The following is a 20,273-nucleotide window of genomic DNA, read 5'->3' on the forward strand; positions in this document are numbered from 1 at the left end:
CCGAAGGTGCTACGTTTCTGGACTGGTGTGCATGCAGTGATGGAGGAGGTTACGGGTGTGGCTCTGCTCCCTGAGGCTCGGCGATGTGTGTTGAATGTGTGGGAGCCGACTGACTGCGATGTGGCACAAGAACGCTGGGTGACTTTGGGCAACATGATCGCTAAAAGGGACATTGCGCAGCTCTGGGGTTCCGGTAGGCCCCCCACAGTTACGAAGTGGAAAGAAAATATGGATTGGTGCATGTTCCGAGAGAAGACGGCTAACGTGGCCAGAGGCAAACCTAAGAAATGGAGTAAGATGTGGGGTCCCTGGAATTCCTATCGGGGGGATATCTGCACCCCCCCCTTGGTGGTCACACCAGACGTAACGATGTCCCCTTGACTTTGATGTTCCATGTTTTTTTTTTTTTTTTTTTTTTTCCCCTTTCGCTTTGCAGGATTGATGACCGGCCTTTTCCCTGCCCCCCCCTGCCCTTTTTCACGCGAATAACTGTGTAATGGGCTGCGTTTTCGCTGTTGTCCCCCGCTCATGAGAGAGCAAGTCCCTGTTAATGGAGCTCTTCTGCCTGGTCCAAGTTTCTTTTTGTTGTTTTTATTTATAAATTAGTTAATAAGAAACCTTTCTGTAGTGCTGGGTTCAGTTGTGGGCGGCTGCAGCCGTTATGCGTGCGGCTAGCTCCGGCTCTTATGACTGCTGTATTAATGTTTTCCTTCCTTTTCTCTACGTTTGCGGCCGGCCCAGGCGGTTGTAGGCCCATGACTGTGAATATTTGAAGTGTAAATAAAGGTTTAAAAAAAAAAAAAAAAAAAAAAAAAAGAAGAGTCAAGCATAAGTTCTTCAGAACTAGAGAATCCCAAGAAGGAATCCAGGGTTCAGAGTGACAAAGAATAAGGTTATAAATGTGTTGCGATGCTTCATATTATATATGGTCCACTCAGCAGGTGCCATCACGGAAAAGAGGTAGGTGCCATGATGGATTAGGAAATTCAAAGAACAACGCTGGGGGGCGGCCATCTTGGAAAGGCATTGATTTAGAATGTAGTAGGCTCACACCTTCTACTTCAGGATAATTCAATTTTTCAGCATGAAAAGAAGAGTCCCTTGTTTGATATCCTTCCACCTTTCCATCCTTCTGCTCTGTGCCCACATTCCTCCCATTCTAGTGCTCCTGATGGTCTGCAGAGACACGGACACTGACAGAGTGGCATGGGATAGATGGCAAACGCTTGCCTGACTGAGAAGAGAAATGCTGCCTCTTTTATGAATCCGGAGCTCCACAAACATGTCGCTGCCGCTGGTGAACCCACTGTGCAACACCAGGCTCTGAACTCAGTTTTTGTTAGGGACATCTGACAAACACTGCAGGAGAAGGAAGCAGTCCCGTGCACCTTGTTCTCCCAAATTTCAAATATTTGGAGTCATTGAAACTAATATAGCCTTATAGCCTGCTGAAGAGGGCTATACCAGTTGTTCAAGGTCCTGAACCCGAGCTGTAGGTCCGATCTATAGTTGAGGTCCTAAAACGAGAAAGAGGGCCTCGAACAACCAGTATAGCCCGACACAAAAGAGCAATAAGGCTATTGGAACATTACACCAACTCAGGGTAGATTGTTCTAAATTAAAAAGAGAGAAACAGATAGACAAACATTGGAAAGTTGGTCAGGAGTTTTACACCAGTCTTTCTCAGCCCGGAGCCACTATATTGTCTTCAGTGGGACTCCCAATATCTCAGCGTTCTAATATAATTAAAATAAAACAGGAAATTGAAACCATTTGCCATGTTGATACATTGTTCACAACAGTAGAACTTACTGGTTTCTGATGAGATCCCATCTGTCACTGGTTGAGGGGTCAGCAAAGGTGGTTGCCCAGCAGGCATCTAAGGTGAGAACAAGACGACTGATGTTGAGGCCAGAAACCGTGATAGAAACGTACACCTTGTTGCTGTTGATATTCAAGGTCAGAGGAGAATCTATTGGCAGGTAGGTGTATTCCGCATCTTTGTGAAGTTTCAGACTAGTCAGGTAACTTCGACTGTCATTTGGCAGAGATAAGCTGATAATGTTACTGCAAAAGAAACGGAAACGTACCATTTAGGAAGATAAAATGAACTTAGAAATATGTTAGAAGTATATTAAAAGGTATACGGCATTGCATGCTAACTGTATATTTAAATGAACTTGCAAACCCCTGGATTTGACCCAGTGAGCAGTCATTTAGGCCACAATCACCAACAAGGGGCAGCAATAGGATTCACTCCTAACTCCAGTTTCTTTTAAGTGCCTTCAGACAAGGATTGGAATTGACGTCAATCACTTTCATTTGATTATAAAATCGAATCATCATTTGATAATATTTAATTTACTTGAAAGTCGAAAGACCTCACTCGGCAGCACAGAAAAGAAACTACCCAGGAATCTGTTGACCTTCATAGGAGGTAGCTGGATGCTTAAAGGCAGAGCCTGGGGTGGGCATTGTTGTAAGCTTTTTTATGGCATCAAACTCAAATTGTGCCACCAAATCTGCTACGGGTGCCTACATATTTAACATTAAGGGACGTATTCTGAAGAGTGTATATCAGCACATCTAGCACAACAGAATTCTGCTAGTAAAAACTGAATGTGCTGCAGCAACAAATGATGGACGGAATGCTGCATAAATCAAACATTCACTCCCAGTCAAGAGATCTGGGTTCAATTAATTGCTTTTTCACTCACTACGCCACCCCACTTTGGGCCCAGCCATATGCAAATCACTCTTGACCCTGCTCTTCATGGGAGCAGTACAGCCCGAACTGCCATCTGGGGTCCTCCCTGGACCAGAAACAAGCATCCTGGGACCAATTTTGAGGTATGACCCCTCATCAGTCAGGCTAGCTTCAATCCTGTAGCACAGTGAGCAAGGGACCCATGTCTGCGCGTACCCATCTCACTTCTATTGAAGGCAGAATATGGACTACCAAAATATTGTAAATGTAATTGTCATCAGATTAGCTGCTGAGGTCAGAGATTATAAAGTATTTCAATGATGTTCAGGGCCTTTATTTCCTAACTGGAGAATGGCAAAATACCTTATAATCCCGCAGGAGACCAAGAGTTACTTAACATTTGCAAGGAATGTCTTCTCCTGAGGAAGGGTTTGATGTGCCCTGAAACGTTTTAAAGGCAATTTACTGAAATATTAAAGTATCTTATCGGCTATGGATTCGAGTTGTTGCAATACAGTTAGTCAATAGAATGGCTAGATTGAGTGCTCCCTTTTGAGGTCTGTCTGTGTGATCGATAGGTTCCAGGTTGCATTCTTCGCAAAGGTCATCTTACATTTTCATCCTTCTGATGTCGAAAAGGTAGTACCAATTTTAATTGAGTAATAATTTTATCACCTAAATTGTTCTATGGAAAGCCCTAACGGAAAAGCGATATGTAAATAACAGAATATTATTATTTTTGTTACCCATTTATATTTTATTTGTAATGTGACAAAGGTGTCCACTTTTCAATGAAAATTGTGAACTCATAAGAAAAGTACTAGTTAGTAATAAAATAAAGAGCCAAGAAATGTAAAATGATTCCTCACATTTCAAGCTAATTCATGTTGTCTCTAGAGGGTCATTAACACTGATATACATTTTGGTGTATTTTTTTGGTAAATTCATGTAAAGGTGCTTTGATTCGAAGTCAAAGTAAAGTCAAAGTAAGTTGTATTGTTTAGTTAGTTAAAACCTTAACAATATAAAAGAACATATAAAACATCAATAAAATGTGCTGTTTTTTAAAAACATTACATCTGTTTGTTGCTGATATAATATTAAACTCTGTTGATTAAACATTCTCTAATTGTTACTCCACCTCCCAATCTATTTACATTGGCAGAATCCCAACCATTTCAACAGACTTCATCTGTTGTTTAAAAGTTCGAGTCACTTGCTTAACTTCTGATGAGACAAAATTGCCACCTTCTAGCTGGATAGTTTTGAGTCAATTTTCAGGGCCTGTTCCAAGAAGTCAAGAAATGTAATCAATTTGCAATTCAATTGTGGATCCGATGGGTCTAGCCCTGAAATTATTGCAGCTCTGCAGGTCCTGATACCTCTGGCGTTTAGATCATTTCTAAGTACAGTGACTTGTGTATTGTGAAGTTTAGAGCATGTGCAGATTATATGGATAAAGTCCTCTTTATTGCTACCACAAAGTCCACATGATTTAGGCACTTTGTGCTCCCAGGTTGGCAGGTCCGTGATAGACGGTAGTTTCCCAAAACGTATAGCCATCAATTGTCTCTTTCAGTAGATTGAGAATGTAATGCTCAAGTGAGGTGCCGGTGCAAGGGTCTTATAGTCATTAATCACTATCCAGGCATGCAACCTTGAGCTGGAGATGTTTTTATCGAACGATAGTGAGTGGAATTTTGCTGATTTGTTAATTACCTGTTTGAAGGGCTGATATGGCAAGTTATTAGTTAAAAGCTCGGTCGTGCAGGTTGTTAACAAGGATTTATAAAGATATTGGTTATTTGGTGATTTCTTTAGCCTCATCCACTTCTGTCCAAAGGGCTTTGTTAATTGGTGAGTTTTACCATATTCTGTTTCATTCGATACCAAAGCTTTATTGTAGTGTACATTCTCCCTATTGTTTCGTTTAAAAGACCAATTTCAAGTCAAACCTGGGCCGGTAAAGCCGAACAAGATATCTGGAAAACATTTTTATAAGTTGAGACTAATAGTTTGTTTAAGAGGTCTGAATCTTTGCCGTGTAGAGCGGTACTGGCATACGTTAGCGTTGGAAGAATTTTGGTCGCCCAACATCGCGAGCAGAGGTTTTTATGACGGTCCCTTCAGTTTTTTTGCCAGTATCCTAAATGCAAATGTTAGTGCACTGGTTCTCTGATTCATTTTAAAACAGCTTTCACTGCTTTAATTATGTTGAACAAAATCTTTTGTTTTGACTTAGAAAACAAAGATGTAGTACATGAAGTACATGAATAAGCCCTGATAGTATATTCCAAGTGCAGAGGTGACAGATGTTCAATAATTAGAATTAACATATAAAGCAGTGTTTCTAAAGGCAAACCAGATGACCACCAAATTATTTGTGTGTACTGGCTTAGGCAGCTGGCTATATTGGCTTGTAAGAAAATGACTGAGGGCCCTTATCAAGACGTTGTGTAATTAGAGAAAGCACAGTGTATTGGCAGGATGTATTAGTTCACATACTACAGTGTGTCACTGTAAGAACATGGACATTACCACATCATCGCTCTAGGTGGGTGGTCTCCAATCTTGATGTCCTGTAGGAAGATTTATTTTATTCATTTATAAAATTTTTAAAGCAATCTCTACCGGAGGTTATCACAACACTGCCCAGAAAACGTTTTCAATCAATCAACTTGGATATGTAGAGAGTGGCTATTCACTCGTGAGGGTATCCAGGCGCTGGGTTCTTACTTGAATCAGTCGAAGAGCCAGGTCTTGGGTCTTTTTCTGAATTCAGAGAGAGATGATACTGTTCGGAGGTGCAGGGGGAGGCCGTTTCAGGACTTGGCAGCGAGGTAGGAGAATAAGCATTCTCAACTGTTGCTTCGGCGGATGCAGGGAGTGTGAGGGAGGGCAAGGGAGGTGGAGCGCAGGTGTCTGGATGGTTGGTAAAAGGTCATTGTGTTCCTTGGTCCTGGAGGGTCTTGTAGGAGTGTGCCAACATCTTGAATCTGCATATTTTCGGGAAGTGGAGCCCGTGGAGGTTCCTGAGGTGGGGAGTGATGTGGGTCCGTTTGGGGAGGTTGAGGATGAGTCTGATGGCTGAGTTCTGTATCGTTTGGAGACTCTTCAGGAGTTGGGTGGTGAATCTTGCATAGAGCACATTGCTGTAGTCCAGCCAGCTGGTGACTAGGGATTGCGTGGCAGTTTTCTTGGTGTTAACGGGGAGCCATCTGAAAATCCTTCGAAGCATGTGAAGAGTGTGGAAGCAGGCAGATTGGTCTGTGTTTCATAGCGAGTTTGCTGTCTAGAATGATGCTGAGGTTGTGGGGATGGTCTGTCAATGTGAGTCAGAGTTCGGATGGCCACCAGGTGTCGTTCCAGGGGAGGTGTTGTTCCCAAAAAGTCAGCACTTCTGTCTTGTCTGTGTTGCGCTTCATGCAGTTGGTCTTTATCCAGTCCATGATGATCGTCATGCAGTTGTGGAAGTTGGTCCTGGTGGTGGTGAGAGTGAAAGGATGAGTTGTGTGTCATCTACTTAGGATATGATGTTGAGGCTGTTGGTTCTGACAATGTCAGCCAGGGACGTCATGTACATTTTGAAGTTAAAACTTTGTCAGATATATATAAAAAGTGAATGGGTAAAGGACCATTTAACCAACAAGCGATCGGTAACTTAAAAGTATTACACCAGAAGTGAGAATGTAGCAAATAGGGCACAGCCAAGATAGGGAGGCCAAATGAGAGGGTATATGCAGATAGATGAGTGAAGACTGGAGGTAAGTGAAGCAGGTAGAAAGATCAGGAAGGGAAGCATAAACAAGTAGTGGGAGCCCGGAGAATGTTGGTGAATAGTAGAAAGGATCTTGTAAGGTTAGAATGCGTGGAGGGGCTCAGGTGTGACTATGTATTGAAAAGGAATTGGATGGAAGATCAACTTTGCAAGGAGGAGTTGCAAAAGGGGTAGGCAAAGGGAAGGGGGAGTATTTAGAACAGGATACAGAAAGAGAAGAGTCGGAGTAATGGTCAATCTAGGAGCCAAATTACATATGACCAGGAGAAGTCCTGTATACATGAAGTTTTAACAGAGTCATTTTTTTCATAAGGCCAATAAGGATTCCAGAAGTCTAATCCCCTTGGAAAGTGAGTTCTAAATCTTTGAGAAGGTTTCTGTGGCTGCAACTCTAGCATATCATATATAAAATAACATTTATTTGTAAAGCGCACGTTCACCCGTGGGCGTCTTGGCACTGAATAACAGATGTTTATTGTTAGACTTGGCAACATTGGCGTGGGTTTCCCTCCCATTTATTTTGCTGTTGCCGCATCTGTTTTTGTTGGTCTAGATGCTTTGGACACATAGCCACTGCTGTTCAGTGCCAAAGTGCAAGTGCTCCCTTTATAATTTGATGTAAAGGATTAGTGATTCCATGATTGGCTGATTTGATTTACTTGTCAGACCCTAGTACAGTGCATCATGTGTGCCCAGGGCATGTAGATCAAATGCTGCTGGTGGGCTTGCAGCACTGATTGTGCCACCTACAGAAGCAGCTTGTAAAATGTGGCTCAGGCCTGCCATTGCAGAACCTGTGTGCAGTCTGGGACTGCCATGTTGACTTGGAAACTACACACACTTGCCAATCCTTAAACCTTCCCTGTTCTACATGTTAGTCACCCCTAAGGTAGGCCCAAGGTACCCCTGTGGGCAGGGGGCATTGTATGTGAAAGGTAGGATATACCCTGATGTGTGTGGCATGTCCTGATAGTGAAATACTGCCAATTTTGATGTTTACTATTGCAAGGCTATCTGTTTCCATAGGCCAAAGTGGGCAGTTAGTTTATAACATCTTATAAACGTAACTGGCCCTAGGAACACGATAGGAAAATAAAGTTTAGTATGCCTGAACTCAGAAAGTTAAAGGGCATCTTTTAGTGCGGGTGATTTTTACATTCTGGGGTTTGAAAATACCACTTTTAGAAAGTGGGTATTTTCTTGCCTAACCATCCAGTATGCCTCTGCTAGGTTTGTGTATTGCATGTCTGGCTTGTGAGTGATGGGAGCTGGGAGAGGGCAGCGGCTCAGGCATTCTGATGAGTCAGGGTGTGGCTGAATGGGACCTGGGTTGAATTTACAGTAGGGGGAGGAGATTTTCTTTCACCTGCCTGGACCTGGTCTGCCTTCAACAAAGCTGTCTCCTCCTCCTGCCAGGAAGCTGCACCAGTGAGGACAGAACTGGTTTGGGCTGGGTACAGACACTCTCTGCCTTCAGAGAACAAAGGATTTTGGTGTATAAAAAGAGGGACCCAGACCCCAGAATTTTTATATCACTTCTGGGAAATCAAGAGGAACCTTTGCCAAGGAGAAGAGCCAGATACGCTGAAGAGGAATACTGCCCCTGTGCTGTTTGCTGTCTGGGATTGGCCTGCAGTGGCTGCTTGCTGCCAAGGAAAGGAGAACAAGGATTTTGCTGTTTGCTTTGTCACCTGCTTGAAGAAAAAGATCTCCATGGGCTGGAAACTGAGCTTGTCTCCTGTTCTGAAGTCTTAGGGACACAAAGACTTCATCGCCAGCTGCCCTGAATTTCCTTGCTGGGAAATCTAACCCGCAGAGAGGTGCCTGCTGCTGTTTAGGACCTATAGAGACTGTTTGTCGCTGGGAGCTGGAAGAGCGGCGCAATGAGGAAGATGGGTGTTACTTCCGCACCGATTCCCGACGCATCGCCAAGCCACGGGGAAGAAGCGTGCCGCATCTACAACGGGTCCCGACGCATCGCTGTGAAGACCATCGCAGCACCTGCCGTGCAGCTGCAAATGTTCACGCACCGTAACGGACCGTCACACTGCATCAAGCCGCCATCTTGTCGCTTCACACCGGATCGTCGCTGTGCATCGAGGCGCCATCTTGTCGCATCGCAACCGTAACACAGTAAGAAACTGACGCATCCCCTCCTCTCCAGTAAGGAACCAACACATCACCTCCCCTGCGCTGCAGTAAGGAACCGACGCATCACCTCCCCCGAAGCAAGCAACTGACGCAGAACCTTCGCTGTGACCGTTTTGTGTGTTTTGCGTGATGCACCCAAGGTACTTGGTGAAAAGAGTGTCGCATTTACAACTTGCATTGTATTCAACTATTTCTACCATTTGAAAGTCTTTTTTTTTAATACTGTATTGTGGATTTTTGTCGTTTGGTTTTGTTTAGATAAAGATTACTTATTTTTCTAAACTGGTATGGAGTCCATTTGTAGTGTTTTCACTGTGTTGCTGTATGTGTTCACAAATACTTTACACACTGCCTCTGAGATACGCCTGTCTGCTCGTGCCAAGCTACCAAGGGGGTGAGAAGGGGTTATTTTAGGAGTTTATCTCCCTTACCCTGACTAGAAGCAAGAGCCCCTATTTAGACAAAGGTACCTACCTCTGCCAACTAGAGACCCCCATTTCTAACATTGGTGGTCAGCTATGAGGATCTAGACTTGCATTTGTGACTTACATTCAGGGATTGGTGTACACTACTAGTGAGTGCTGACCACATACATTTTGGTCAAATTTTTCCTTGGAATTTATTGCATCTTGAGAACTGCCAATTTTCACCATGAGCAAACAAGGATCCATTGCACCTGTTGATATTGAATTTGAAGAAGAGAGGGTTGATACCTACACTGTGTCACAGCTTAAAACCATCTGCAAAAAATGTAAAATCTCCATAAGAGGCCTCACCAGGAAAGAGAAGTTCCAAAAGGCGCTGAGGGCCTGGTTGGAAGGAAGGAATGCCAGTGGGCAGAACGAGGATCCTATGGTGAAGGGGAGAAATTTAGAAGGGCAGCAGGATGAGTTAGTTGACCTAACTGGTGGAGGAGTGCCTCCCAGGGAGGGCAGCACTGTGTCTTCAAATGGTCTGTCTTCAGAAGAGTTGGAGGGCAGCAAGAAAAGCAGAGTGCATGAGATGGAGCTTGCTAAGCTCAAACTGGGTAGCCAGGGTGACATAGAAAACAAGAAATTGGAGTTGGAGAGCAAGAGATTGGCTATAGAGAAAAAGAAGATGCTTTTAGAGCATGAGAGAGTATTGAGGGAGCTAGAGCTAAAGGCGAAGAGCTTAGAGATCACTCCCTCTGGTGACAACACACCGTCAGTGCCTGTAGAGGGAAATGTATATATACCCAAGGATGTGATTAAGGGTTTCCAGAAGCATAAGGACATTGAGAAGTGGTTTAAGCCTTATGAGGTAGCCATGAGGTCTCATAGAATCCCTGAGAAAGAATGCGTAGCAGGGTTGTGGGGCTGCTTCATGGGTGAAGGAAGGGAAACCTTTCTAGCAGTGCCCAAAGAGGATCAGGTGTCCCATGCCCCCATGAAGGAAGCATTATTAGCCAGGTTTGGGTTGACCCCAGAGCTTTATAGGCAGAAATGTAGGAATTGCAAGAAGCTGGAGTCTAGCACCTGGGTGGAATATGTGTCTTTTTCTGCAGAGCATTGGATGGTTGGGTGAAGGGTAGCAAGGCAAATGATTTTCAGGCACTCTATGATTTGATTGCATGGGAGCACTTGTCCAGTAGTTGTTTTCCAGAGCTACGCCAGCACCTGATTGATGGTAAGCTGACTGATCACAGGAAACTTGCTGTGGAGGCGGACCGCTGGGTCAGCACCCGGGTCCACAAGGGCCTTGTGGGAGACTCCGCCAAAGGTGGGCAGGGACCCCAGCAGAAGAGTGGGGGAGACAAGGGTAAACAAAAGGAGTTCCAAAAAAGGTCCCAAAGTAATCCCCAAGGGAACCAAGGTAAGGGTTCCCAGGACTCCCGCTGAGAAAAGACCATGGGTCCAGCCAGGTAAGCCTGTGCAGAAGGGTCCCAAGACCTGTTTTAGCTGTGGTCAGGTGGGTCACTTCCAGGGAGATCCTTGGTGTCCCAAACCAGTGACCACTGCACCCACTGGTGCACCGCCCCGGCAAATGGCTAGTGTAGCCTTGGGAGAGGAAATGGGTGCCCAAGGTGGGTGGGGTCCCACAAAGATGTCCATGGTCTCTTTAGGAGACAGTGAGATAGACCCTAGGGCTCATCTGCCTGATAACAATAAAAAGTACAGGCAGTGGGTGACAATCAATGGCCATAGTGTGGAGGCTCTGAGAGACACCGGAGCCAGTGTGACAGGTGTCAGTTGTCGGCTGGTGTCTGAAGAGCAGGAGGTCCCCAACACATTCTACCCTGTAGTTGCCTCTGACAACTCAGCGTGCCTCTGCAAGGTGGCACAGGTTTCCTTTGAGTGGGGGTGGGTCCTCAGGTACCTTGAAAGTAGCTGTGAGGCCAGCCATGCCTGTTGACTGTCTGCTAGGCAATGATTTGGAGAGCTCCCCTCGAGGGAAGGTGGGCGTAGGTCTTATTTAGAGATGTTGGGTCTGCCTAAGTGGGCATGCGTGACCACTCGGTCAATGGCAGCCGGTAAGGGCATTCAAGAGGACCTGGAGCCTGAAAGAGTGGCCCAGGTGCCTGCCTTAAAGAGAAGAGACAGGGGGCATGGGAAACCGGCCCCTGAAGTTCCCACGGTCCAGAAGGAGGCAAACCTTGAGGGGGATGCCCTGGAGCCTACATGGGAACAAGTAGCTGAACTGGGGGACCTGCCTGACCTGACCCATTGGCAGCAGGAAGGAGGCCCCACCTGGGAAGACTTCTGCGAGGAGCAGAAGAAGTGCCCTTCTCTTGTGGGTTTGTGGAAACAGGCTGCAAACCAGTCAGCAGGTGATCAGTCGGGATCACATTTGATCTACTGGGAAGAATGGTCTCCTGTATTGCAAGCCTAAGGTTGCTGAGCCTGGGTCAGTCCATGTGCTGGTGGTACCCCAGCGCTTCAGAGCCTACCTACTGGGTCTGGCTCATGATGTGCCTTTAGCAGGATATTTGGGGCAAGACAAGACCTTTGAAAGGCTTGTCACACACTTGTACAGGCCCCAAATGCGCAAGAGTTCAGATACTCATTGCAGGACCTGTCAGGCTTGCCAGGTAAGTGGTAAGAGTGGGAGGAAGCGCAAGGCTCTTCTCCAACCTTTCCCTTTGGTCAGCACCCCCTTTGAGAAGGTGTGTATTGACATTGTGGGGCCTCTGCATCCCAAGACAGCCATGGGCAACAGATTCATCCTGGTCTTGGTGGACCATGCCACCTGGTACCCGGAAGCCATCCCTCTCCGGACTGTGACGGCCCCTGTGGTGGGTCATGCGTTGATGGGGATTTTCTCAAGTGTGGGGTTCCCCAGAGAGGTGGTGTCAGAGCATGATACCAACTTCATATCCAAGTATATGAAGTCCCTGTGGCAGGAGTGTGGTGTAACCTATACGTTCACCACTCCTTACCACGCCATGGTAATGGGTTGGTTGAGAGATTCAACCGGACCCTCATGGGCATGATTATGGGTCTTGAGGAACCCATGAGGCGTAAGTGGGACGTCCTCTTGCCAAGCCTTCTGTTTGCTTACAGAGAGGTGCCACAGAAGTCCTTTGGGTTCAGTCCCTTTGAACTGCTGTACGGCCACCCTGTAAGAGGACCTCTAAGTCTGGTGAAAGAAGGCTGGGAGAAAGCTCCCAGTAAACCTCCCCAGGATGTATATAGCTACATGCTGGCCTTCAGAAACCAGACTAGGCATTTCAGAAAGCTCGCTCAGGCGAATCTGGAAGCCAGCCAGGAAGAGATGAAACAGTGGTATGATCAGAATGCCACTATGATCGAGTTTCAGCCTGGACACAAAGTTTGGGTCAAGGCCCCAGTGGAGCCTTGTGTGCTCCAGGATAAGTGGACCGGACCGTTTGAGGTGGTGGAGCACAAGAGTGACGTCACATACTTGGTGGACTTGCAGTCTCACAGGAACCCCTTGCGGGTCCTGCATGTGAACTGCCTGAAGCCCCACTTGGAGAGGTCCGAAGTGGGTATGCTCTTACCAACAGATGCTGGGATGGAAGAGGAGACTGAGCCTCTTCCTGACCTCCTTTCTACAAAGGAGCAAGATGGGTCAGTGGACGGAGTGAACCTCTGTAACTCCCTGACCCATGAGCAGCAGAATGACTGTCACCAACTGTTAGGACAGTTCCCTGACCTGTTCTCCCTGACCCCTGGTGTCACTGAGTGGTGCGTCCATGATGTGGACACTGTGACAGTCCTCCAGTAAGACATAAGAATTACAGAGCGACTGACAGGGTCAGAGCTTGCATCAAGGATGAGGTCTCCAAGATGTTGGCGCTAGGGGTGATTGAGCCCTCAGACAGCCCTTTGGGCAGCCCAGTGGTCTTGGTCCCGAAGGCTGCCACACCCGGTGCCACACCAGATCTCTGGTTCTGTGTGGACTACCGTGGGCTCAATTCAGTCACCAGGACTGACGCGCACCCCATTCCCAGAGCTGATGATCTCATTGATCGGTTGGGGGCTGCCAGGTACTTCAGTACATTTGACTTAACGTCTGGGTAATGGCAGATCACCTTGACTAATGGGGCAAGAGAGAGGTCAGGGTTCTTCACACTGGATGGGCACTACCAATTCTGGGTGATGCTGTTTGGGATGAAGAATGCCCCTGCCACCTTTCAGAGGTTGGTCAACCAGGTGCTGGCTGGACTTGAGTATTTCAGTGCCTCCTACCTGGATGACATTGCAGTGTTCAGTGCCACTTGGGAGGAACAATTGCACCACCTCTGGGGAGTGTTGAAAGCCCTGCGGAGGGCAGGCTTCACGATCAAGGCGAGGAAGCGCCAGATCAGGCAGGGTTCTGTTGTGTATTTGGGACACCAGGTTGGGAGCGGCCAGGTGGCGCCCCTACAGCCAAAGATTGATACCATCCTGGCTTGGGAACCCCCAAGACCCAGACAGAGATGAGAGCCTTTTTAGGACTCACAGGAGGTTTGTCAAGGGGTATGGAAGCATTGTTGCACCCTTGACAGAGCTGACTTCCAAGAAGCAGCCCAAGAAAGTGAACTGGACTGATGCCTGCCAGAAAGCTTTTGATGCCCTGAAATCTGCCATGTGCACTGCGCCCAACTTCTCAGTGGAATTCATTATGTAGACAGATGCTTCAGAGAAAGGTGTGGGGGCTGTGCGCTCACAGTTGAATGAAGAGGGCCTAGACCAACTCGTAGCCTTCATTAGTAGGAGGTTACTTCTCCGGGAACAGAGGTGGAGTGTGATTGAGCATGAGGCATTTCCTGTGGTCTGGGCACTGAAGAAGTTGAGATCATACTTGTTTGGGACTCACTTCCGGGTTCAGACAGACCAGAGGCCCCTCAGATGGTTAATGCAGATGAGGGGTGAGAATCCAAAGCTGTTGGGGTGGTCCATTTCCCTACAGTGGATGGGCTTCACGGTGGATCACCGCCCTGGTACAGAGCATGCCAATGCTGATGGTCTGTCCAGATTTTTCCGCCTTAGAGAAGAGACCTCCTAAGTGGGTGGGTAGTTCTCCCCACATTTTGCCTCATCTGTTTTTGCTGGTCTAGATGCTTTGTGCACTTTGCCTCTGCTGTTCAGTGGCAAAGTGCTCCCTTTATAAATTGATGTAATGGATTAGTGATTCCTTGATTGGCTGATTTGATTTACTTGTCAGACAATAGTATAGGGCACCATGTGTGCCCAGGGCATGTAGATCAAATGCTGCTGGTGGGCTTGCAGCACTGATTGTGCCACCCACAGAAGCAACATGTAAAATGTGGCTCAGGCCTGCCATTGCAGAGCCTGTGTGCAGTATGGGACTGCCATTTTGACTTGGCATGTGCACACACTTGCCAGTCCCTAAACCTTCCCTTTTCTACATGTTAGTCACCCCTAAGGTTTTTTACTTATGCAAGGCTATCTTTTCCCATAGGCCAGAGTGGACAGTTAGTTTATAACATCTTATAAACATAACTGGCCCTAGGAACAAGATGGGAGAATAAAGTTTACTATGCCTGAACTCAGAATGTTAAAGTGCATCTTTTAGTGAGGGTTATTTTTACTTTCTGTGTTTGAAAATACCACTTTTAGAAAGTGGGTATTTTCTTGCCTAACCATCCAGTATGCCTCTGCTAGGTTTGTGTATTGCATGTCTGGCTTGTGAGTGACATTGAGCTGGGAGCGTGCATCTGCTCCGGCAGTCTGATAAGTCGGGGCTGGGCTAAATGGGACCTGGGTTGAATTTAGAGTAGGGTAGGAGATTTCCATTCACCTGCCTGGACCTAGTCTGCCTTCAACATTCCTGTCTCCACCTCCTGCCAGGAAGCTGCACCAGTGAGGACAGAACTCGTTTTGGCTGGGTACAGACACTCTCTGCCTTCATAGAACAAAGGGGCATATTAACAAGGGCTTTATCGCCGCTTTTTTGGCTTTACAAGCCAAAGAAGCGGAGATAAAAATATCGCCCTATCAACAACAGGGTGCTAACATGCAAAATCGCATGTTAGCACCCTTTTTCACTATTCTTCCATTTGCATCTCTAATGAGATGCAAAGTGGGCGTTATCAAGCTTCACGCTAACACTGTTAGAGACAAAAAAAGCAGCACTAACCGCGGTTAACGCTGCTTTTTTACGTCTGCTAATTTTCAGACTAAGCCATGTAATGCAATGGGAGGTGGATTACATGGCTAAGTCCACCATGGGCTATCAACAAGGCTATCCCTATCCTTGTAGTTTTATTGCTGCATTACCAGGGATAACCTCCCAAAATGCCGCTATCGCTGCATTTTTTATTGCCTAGGCGGTTAGCATTGTTTATAACACGATAACCAGGTGATATTATCCAGCGATAGCGGGCGTTAAAACAATTAACACTAAGCGCCCTTAGCGTTAATTTTTCCTGTTCCTTGTTAATATGCCCCAAAGGACTTTTATGTATAAAAAGAGGGGCCCGGACCCCAGACTTTTAGATAATTTCTGGGAAATCAGGAACTTCAGCCAAGGAGAAGAGCCGGATATCTGAGGAGGAATACTACCCCTGTGCTGTTTGCTGTCTGGGGTTGGCCTGCAGTGGCTGCTTGCTGCCAAGGAAAGGAGAAGAAGGATTTTGCTGTTTGCTTTGTCACCTGCTTGAAGAAAAAGATCTCCAAGGGCTTGAAACTGAGCTTGCCTCCTGTTCTGAAGTCTCAGGGACACAAAGACTTCACCACCAGCTCCCCTGAATTTCCTTGCAGGGAATTCTAACCTGAAGAGAGGTGCCTGCTGCTGTTTAGGGCCTCTAGAGACTGTTTGTCGCTGGGAGCTAGAAGAGCGGCGCAACGAGGTAGAAATGTGTCACTTCAGCATCGATTCCCGATGCATCGCCAAGCCATGGGAAAGAAGCGTGCCGCATCCACACCGGGTCCCGCATATCGGCGAGAAGACCGTTGCAGTACCTGCTGTGCGGCTCCAAAAGATCATGCATCGTGCCAGACTGTCACACCGCATCAAGCCGCCATCTTGTCACATCGCACCAGATTGTTGCCCTGCATCGAGGCACCATCTTGTCACATCATAACCAGAACGCAGTAAGAAACCGACGCATCCCCTTCTCTTCAGTAAGGAACCGATGCATCACCTCCCCTGCGCTACAGTAAGGAACCGACGCATCACCTCCCACGAAGCAAAGAACTGACGCATCACCTTCCCTGCGACCCTTTTCTTTGTTTTGCGTGACGCACCAAAGGTACTTTGTGAAAAGAGTGTTGCATTTACAACTTGCATTGAATTTAACTATTTCTACAGTTTGAAAGTCTTATTTTTAATACTGTATTGTGGATTTTTGTCGTTTGGTCTTTTTTAGATAAAGATTACTTATTTTTCTAAACTGGTGTGGTGTCCATTTGTAGTGTTTTCACTGTGTTACTGTATGTGTTCACAAATGCTTTACACACTGCCTCTAAAATAAGCCTGACTGCTCGTGCCAAGCTACCAAAGGGGGTGAGCTGTGGTTATTTTAGGAGTGTATTCCACTTACCCTGAATAGAAGCAAGGGTCCCCATTTGGACAAAGGTACCTACCTCTGAAAACTGGAGACCCCCATTTCTAGCATTTATTGTTACCCAACTCAGTGGTACTCATTTTATCGACCTCAGAAGGATGAAAAGCTGAGTGAACTCGCTGGGATTTGAACCTGTGACCTTGAGGGTAAACAGAGACCCCTACACTGGATGCATTAGTCCACTGAGCCTCCAGACGATGCGGTCAGAGAAAGAACGGGCTCAATATACTGCATTGGGTGCTTACTTCTCCTAATAAAGAAATACCACCTCTTCAATGCATAGTGGCTCATGCAATTAATGGCAAGTTGAGTACCGAAATTCCCGCAAGGTCCCTCTTGAACCACAAACCTGTGAAAGGTGTGCAGGGATCTGGGGTTGCCCCGTTGTGTGCATATAATCCATGTATGAAAGAAACATGGATCAAAATGTTAATCCCTATACATTGTTGGTTTAACATGCGCTGCGTAATTGAAATCATTTACAGATAGACATTTAAATGTTCCTTGTATGCGGAAGAACACTCTGCCCTGTCATATCATTATACCAGGCCTGCCTCTCCTATAAGGTCTTTCAGACATTGAGATAACTCTTTTGAGTAAATAAATTTGGGGGCATATTATCAAGAAACGGCGTTAAAATTATCGCCGCTTTAGCGGCAGAAAACCGCCGCTAAAGCGGCGATAATGGGCTTGATAATATGCCCTTGAGAATTCCAATAGAAGCCCATGTTCTGGTGTCAACATGGGCTTCTATTGGAATTCTCTGCGGCATATTATCAAGCCCATTATCACAGGAGGTTTGTCAAGGGGTATGGAAGCATTGTTGCACCCTTGACAGAGCTGACTTCCAAGAAGCAGCCCAAGAAAGTGAACTGGACTGATGCCTGCCAGAAAGCTTTTGATGCCCTGAAATCTGCCATGTGCACTGCGCCCAACTTCTCAATGGAATTCATTATGTAGACAGATGCTTCAGAGAAAGGTGTGGGGGCTGTGCGCTCACAGTTGAATGAAGAGGGCCTAGACCAACTCGTAGCCTTCATTAGTAGGAGGTTACTTCTCCGGGAACAGAGGTGGAGTGTGATTGAGCATGAGGCATTTCCTGTGGTCTGGGCACTGAAGACGTTGAGATCATACTTGTTTGGGACTCACTTCCGGGTTCAGACAGACCAGAGGCCCCTCAGATGGTTAATGCAGATGAGGGGTGAGAATCCAAAGCTGTTGGGGTGGTCCATTTCCCTACAGTGTATGGGCTTCACGGTGGAACACCGCCCTGGTACAGAGCATGCCAATGCTGATGGTCTGTCCAGATTTTTCCGCCTTAGAGAAGAGACCTCCTAAGTGGGTGGGTAGTTCTCCCCACATTTTGCCTCATCTGTTTTTGCTGGTCTAGATGCTTTGTGCACTTTGCCTCTGCTGTTCAGTGGCAAAGTGCTCCCTTTATAAATTGATGTAATGGATTAGTGATTCCTTGATTGGCTGATTTAATTTACTTGTCAGACAATAGTATAGTGCACCATGTGTGCCCAGGGCATGTAGATCAAATGCTGCTGGTGGGCTTGCAGCACTGATTGTGCCACCCACAGAAGCAACATGTAAAATGTGGCTCAGGCCTGCCATTGCAGAGCCTGTGTGCAGTATGGGACTGCCATTTTGACTTGGCAAGTGCACACACTTGCCAGTCCCTAAACCTTCCCTTTTCTACATGTTAGTCACCCCTAAGGTTTTTTACTTATGCAAGGCTATCTTTTCCCATAGGCCAGAGTGGACAGTTAGTTTATAACATCTTATAAACATAACTGGCCCTAGGAACAAGATGGGAGAATAAAGTTTACTATGCCTGAACTCAGAATGTTAAAGTGCATCTTTTAGTGAGGGTTATTTTTACTTTCTATGTTTGAAAATACCACTTTTAGAAAGTGGGTATTTTCTTGCCTAACCATCCAGTATGCCTCTGCTAGGTTTGTGTATTGCATGTCTGGCTTGTGAGTGACATTGAGCTGGGAGAGTGGAGCTGCTCCGGCAGTCTGATAAGTCGAGGCTGGGCTAAATGGGACCTGGGTTGAATTTAGAGTAGGGTAGGAGATTTCCATTCACCTGCCTGGACCTAGTCTGCCTTCAACATTCCTGTCTCCACCTCCTGCCAGGAAGCTGCACCAGTGAGGACAGAACTGGTTTTGGCTGGGTACAGACACTCTCTGCCTTCATAGAACAAAGGGGCATATTAACAAGGGCTTTATCGCCGCTTTTTTGGCTTTACAAGCCAAAGAAGCGGAGATAAAAATATCGCCCTATCAACAACAGGGTGCTAACATGCAAAATCGCATGTTAGCACCCTTTTTCACTATTCTTCCCTTTACATCTCTAATGAGATGCAAAGTGGGCGTTATCAAGCTTCACGCTAACCCTGTTAGAGACAAAAAAAGCAGCGCTAACCACGGTTAACGCTGCTTTTTTACGTCTGCTAATTTTCAGACTAAGCCATGTAATGCAATGGGAGGTGGATTACATGGCTAAGTCCACAATGGGCTATCAACAAGGCTATCCCTATCCTTGTAGTTTTATTGCTGCATTACCAGGGATAACCTCCCAAAATGCCGCTATCGCTGCATTTTTTATTGCCTAGGCGGTTAGCATTGTTTATAACACGATAACCAGGTGATATTATCCAGCGATAGCGGGCGTTAAAACAATTAACACTAAGCGCCCTTAGCGTTAATTTTTCCTGTTCCTTGTTAATATGCCCCAAAGGACTTTTATGTATAAAAAGAGGGGCCCGGACCCCGACTTTTAGATAATTTCTGGGAAATCAGGAACTTCAGCCAAGGAGAAGAGCCGGATATCTGAAGAGGAATACTACCCCTGTGCTGTTTGCTGTCTGGGGTTGGCCTGCAGTGGCTGCTTGCTGCCAAGGAAAGGAGAAGAAGGATTTTGCTGTTTGCTTTGTCACCTGCTTGAAGAAAAAGATCTCCAAGGGCTTGAAACTGAGCTTGCCTCCTGTTCTGAAGTCTCAGGGACACAAAGACTTCACCACCAGCTCCCCTGAATTTCCTTGCAGGGAATTCTAACCTGAAGAGAGGTGCCTGCTGCTGTTTAGGGCCTCTAGAGACTGTTTGTCGCTGGGAGCTAGAAGAGCGGCGCAACGAGGTAGAAATGTGTCACTTCAGCATCGATTCCCGATGCATCGCCAAGCCATGGGAAAGAAGCGTGCTGCATCCACACCGGGTCCCGCATATCGGCGAGAAGACCGTTGCAGTACCTGCTGTGCGGCTCCAAAAGATCATGCATCGTGCCAGACTGTCACACCGCATCAAGCCGCCATCTTGTCACATCGCACCAGATTGTTGCCCTGCATCGAGGCACCATCTTGTCACATCATAACCAGAACGCAGTAAGAAACAGACGCATCCCCTTCTCTTCAGTAAGGAACCGATGCATCACCTCCCCTGCGCTACAGTAAGGAACCGACGCATCACCTCCCACGAAGCAAAGAACTGACGCATCACCTTCCCTGCGACCCTTTTCTTTGTTTTGCGTGACGCACCAAAGGTACTTTGTGAAAAGAGTGTTGCATTTACAACTTGCATTGAATTTAACTATTTCTACAGTTTGAAAGTCTTATTTTTAATACTGTATTGTGGATTTTT

The 20,273-nt window shown here is 46.5% G+C and overlaps 1 protein-coding gene and 1 long non-coding RNA gene across 2 annotated transcripts in view; one reads left to right on the forward strand and one right to left on the reverse strand.

Annotated features, from left to right (window-relative positions):
* LOC146809268 (uncharacterized) overlaps positions 1-20,273 on the reverse strand; it is a 186,347-nt gene that overhangs the window by 132,412 nt on the left and 33,662 nt on the right. Inside the window, exon 5 of the mRNA XM_085616086.1 lies at positions 1,813-2,067. Coding sequence (XP_085472212.1) covers positions 1,813-2,067 — 255 coding nt within the window. The remainder of the gene's footprint in view (positions 1-1,812; positions 2,068-20,273) is intronic.
* The window catches only part of LOC146809269 (uncharacterized), a 253,678-nt gene that overhangs the window by 64,453 nt on the left and 168,952 nt on the right, over positions 1-20,273 (forward strand). The gene's annotated exons all lie outside the window — the stretch shown is intronic.

This window comes from Triturus cristatus, chromosome 7, assembly GCF_964204655.1.
Source record: "Triturus cristatus chromosome 7, aTriCri1.1, whole genome shotgun sequence".
Classification (NCBI taxonomy): domain Eukaryota; kingdom Metazoa; phylum Chordata; class Amphibia; order Caudata; family Salamandridae; genus Triturus; species Triturus cristatus.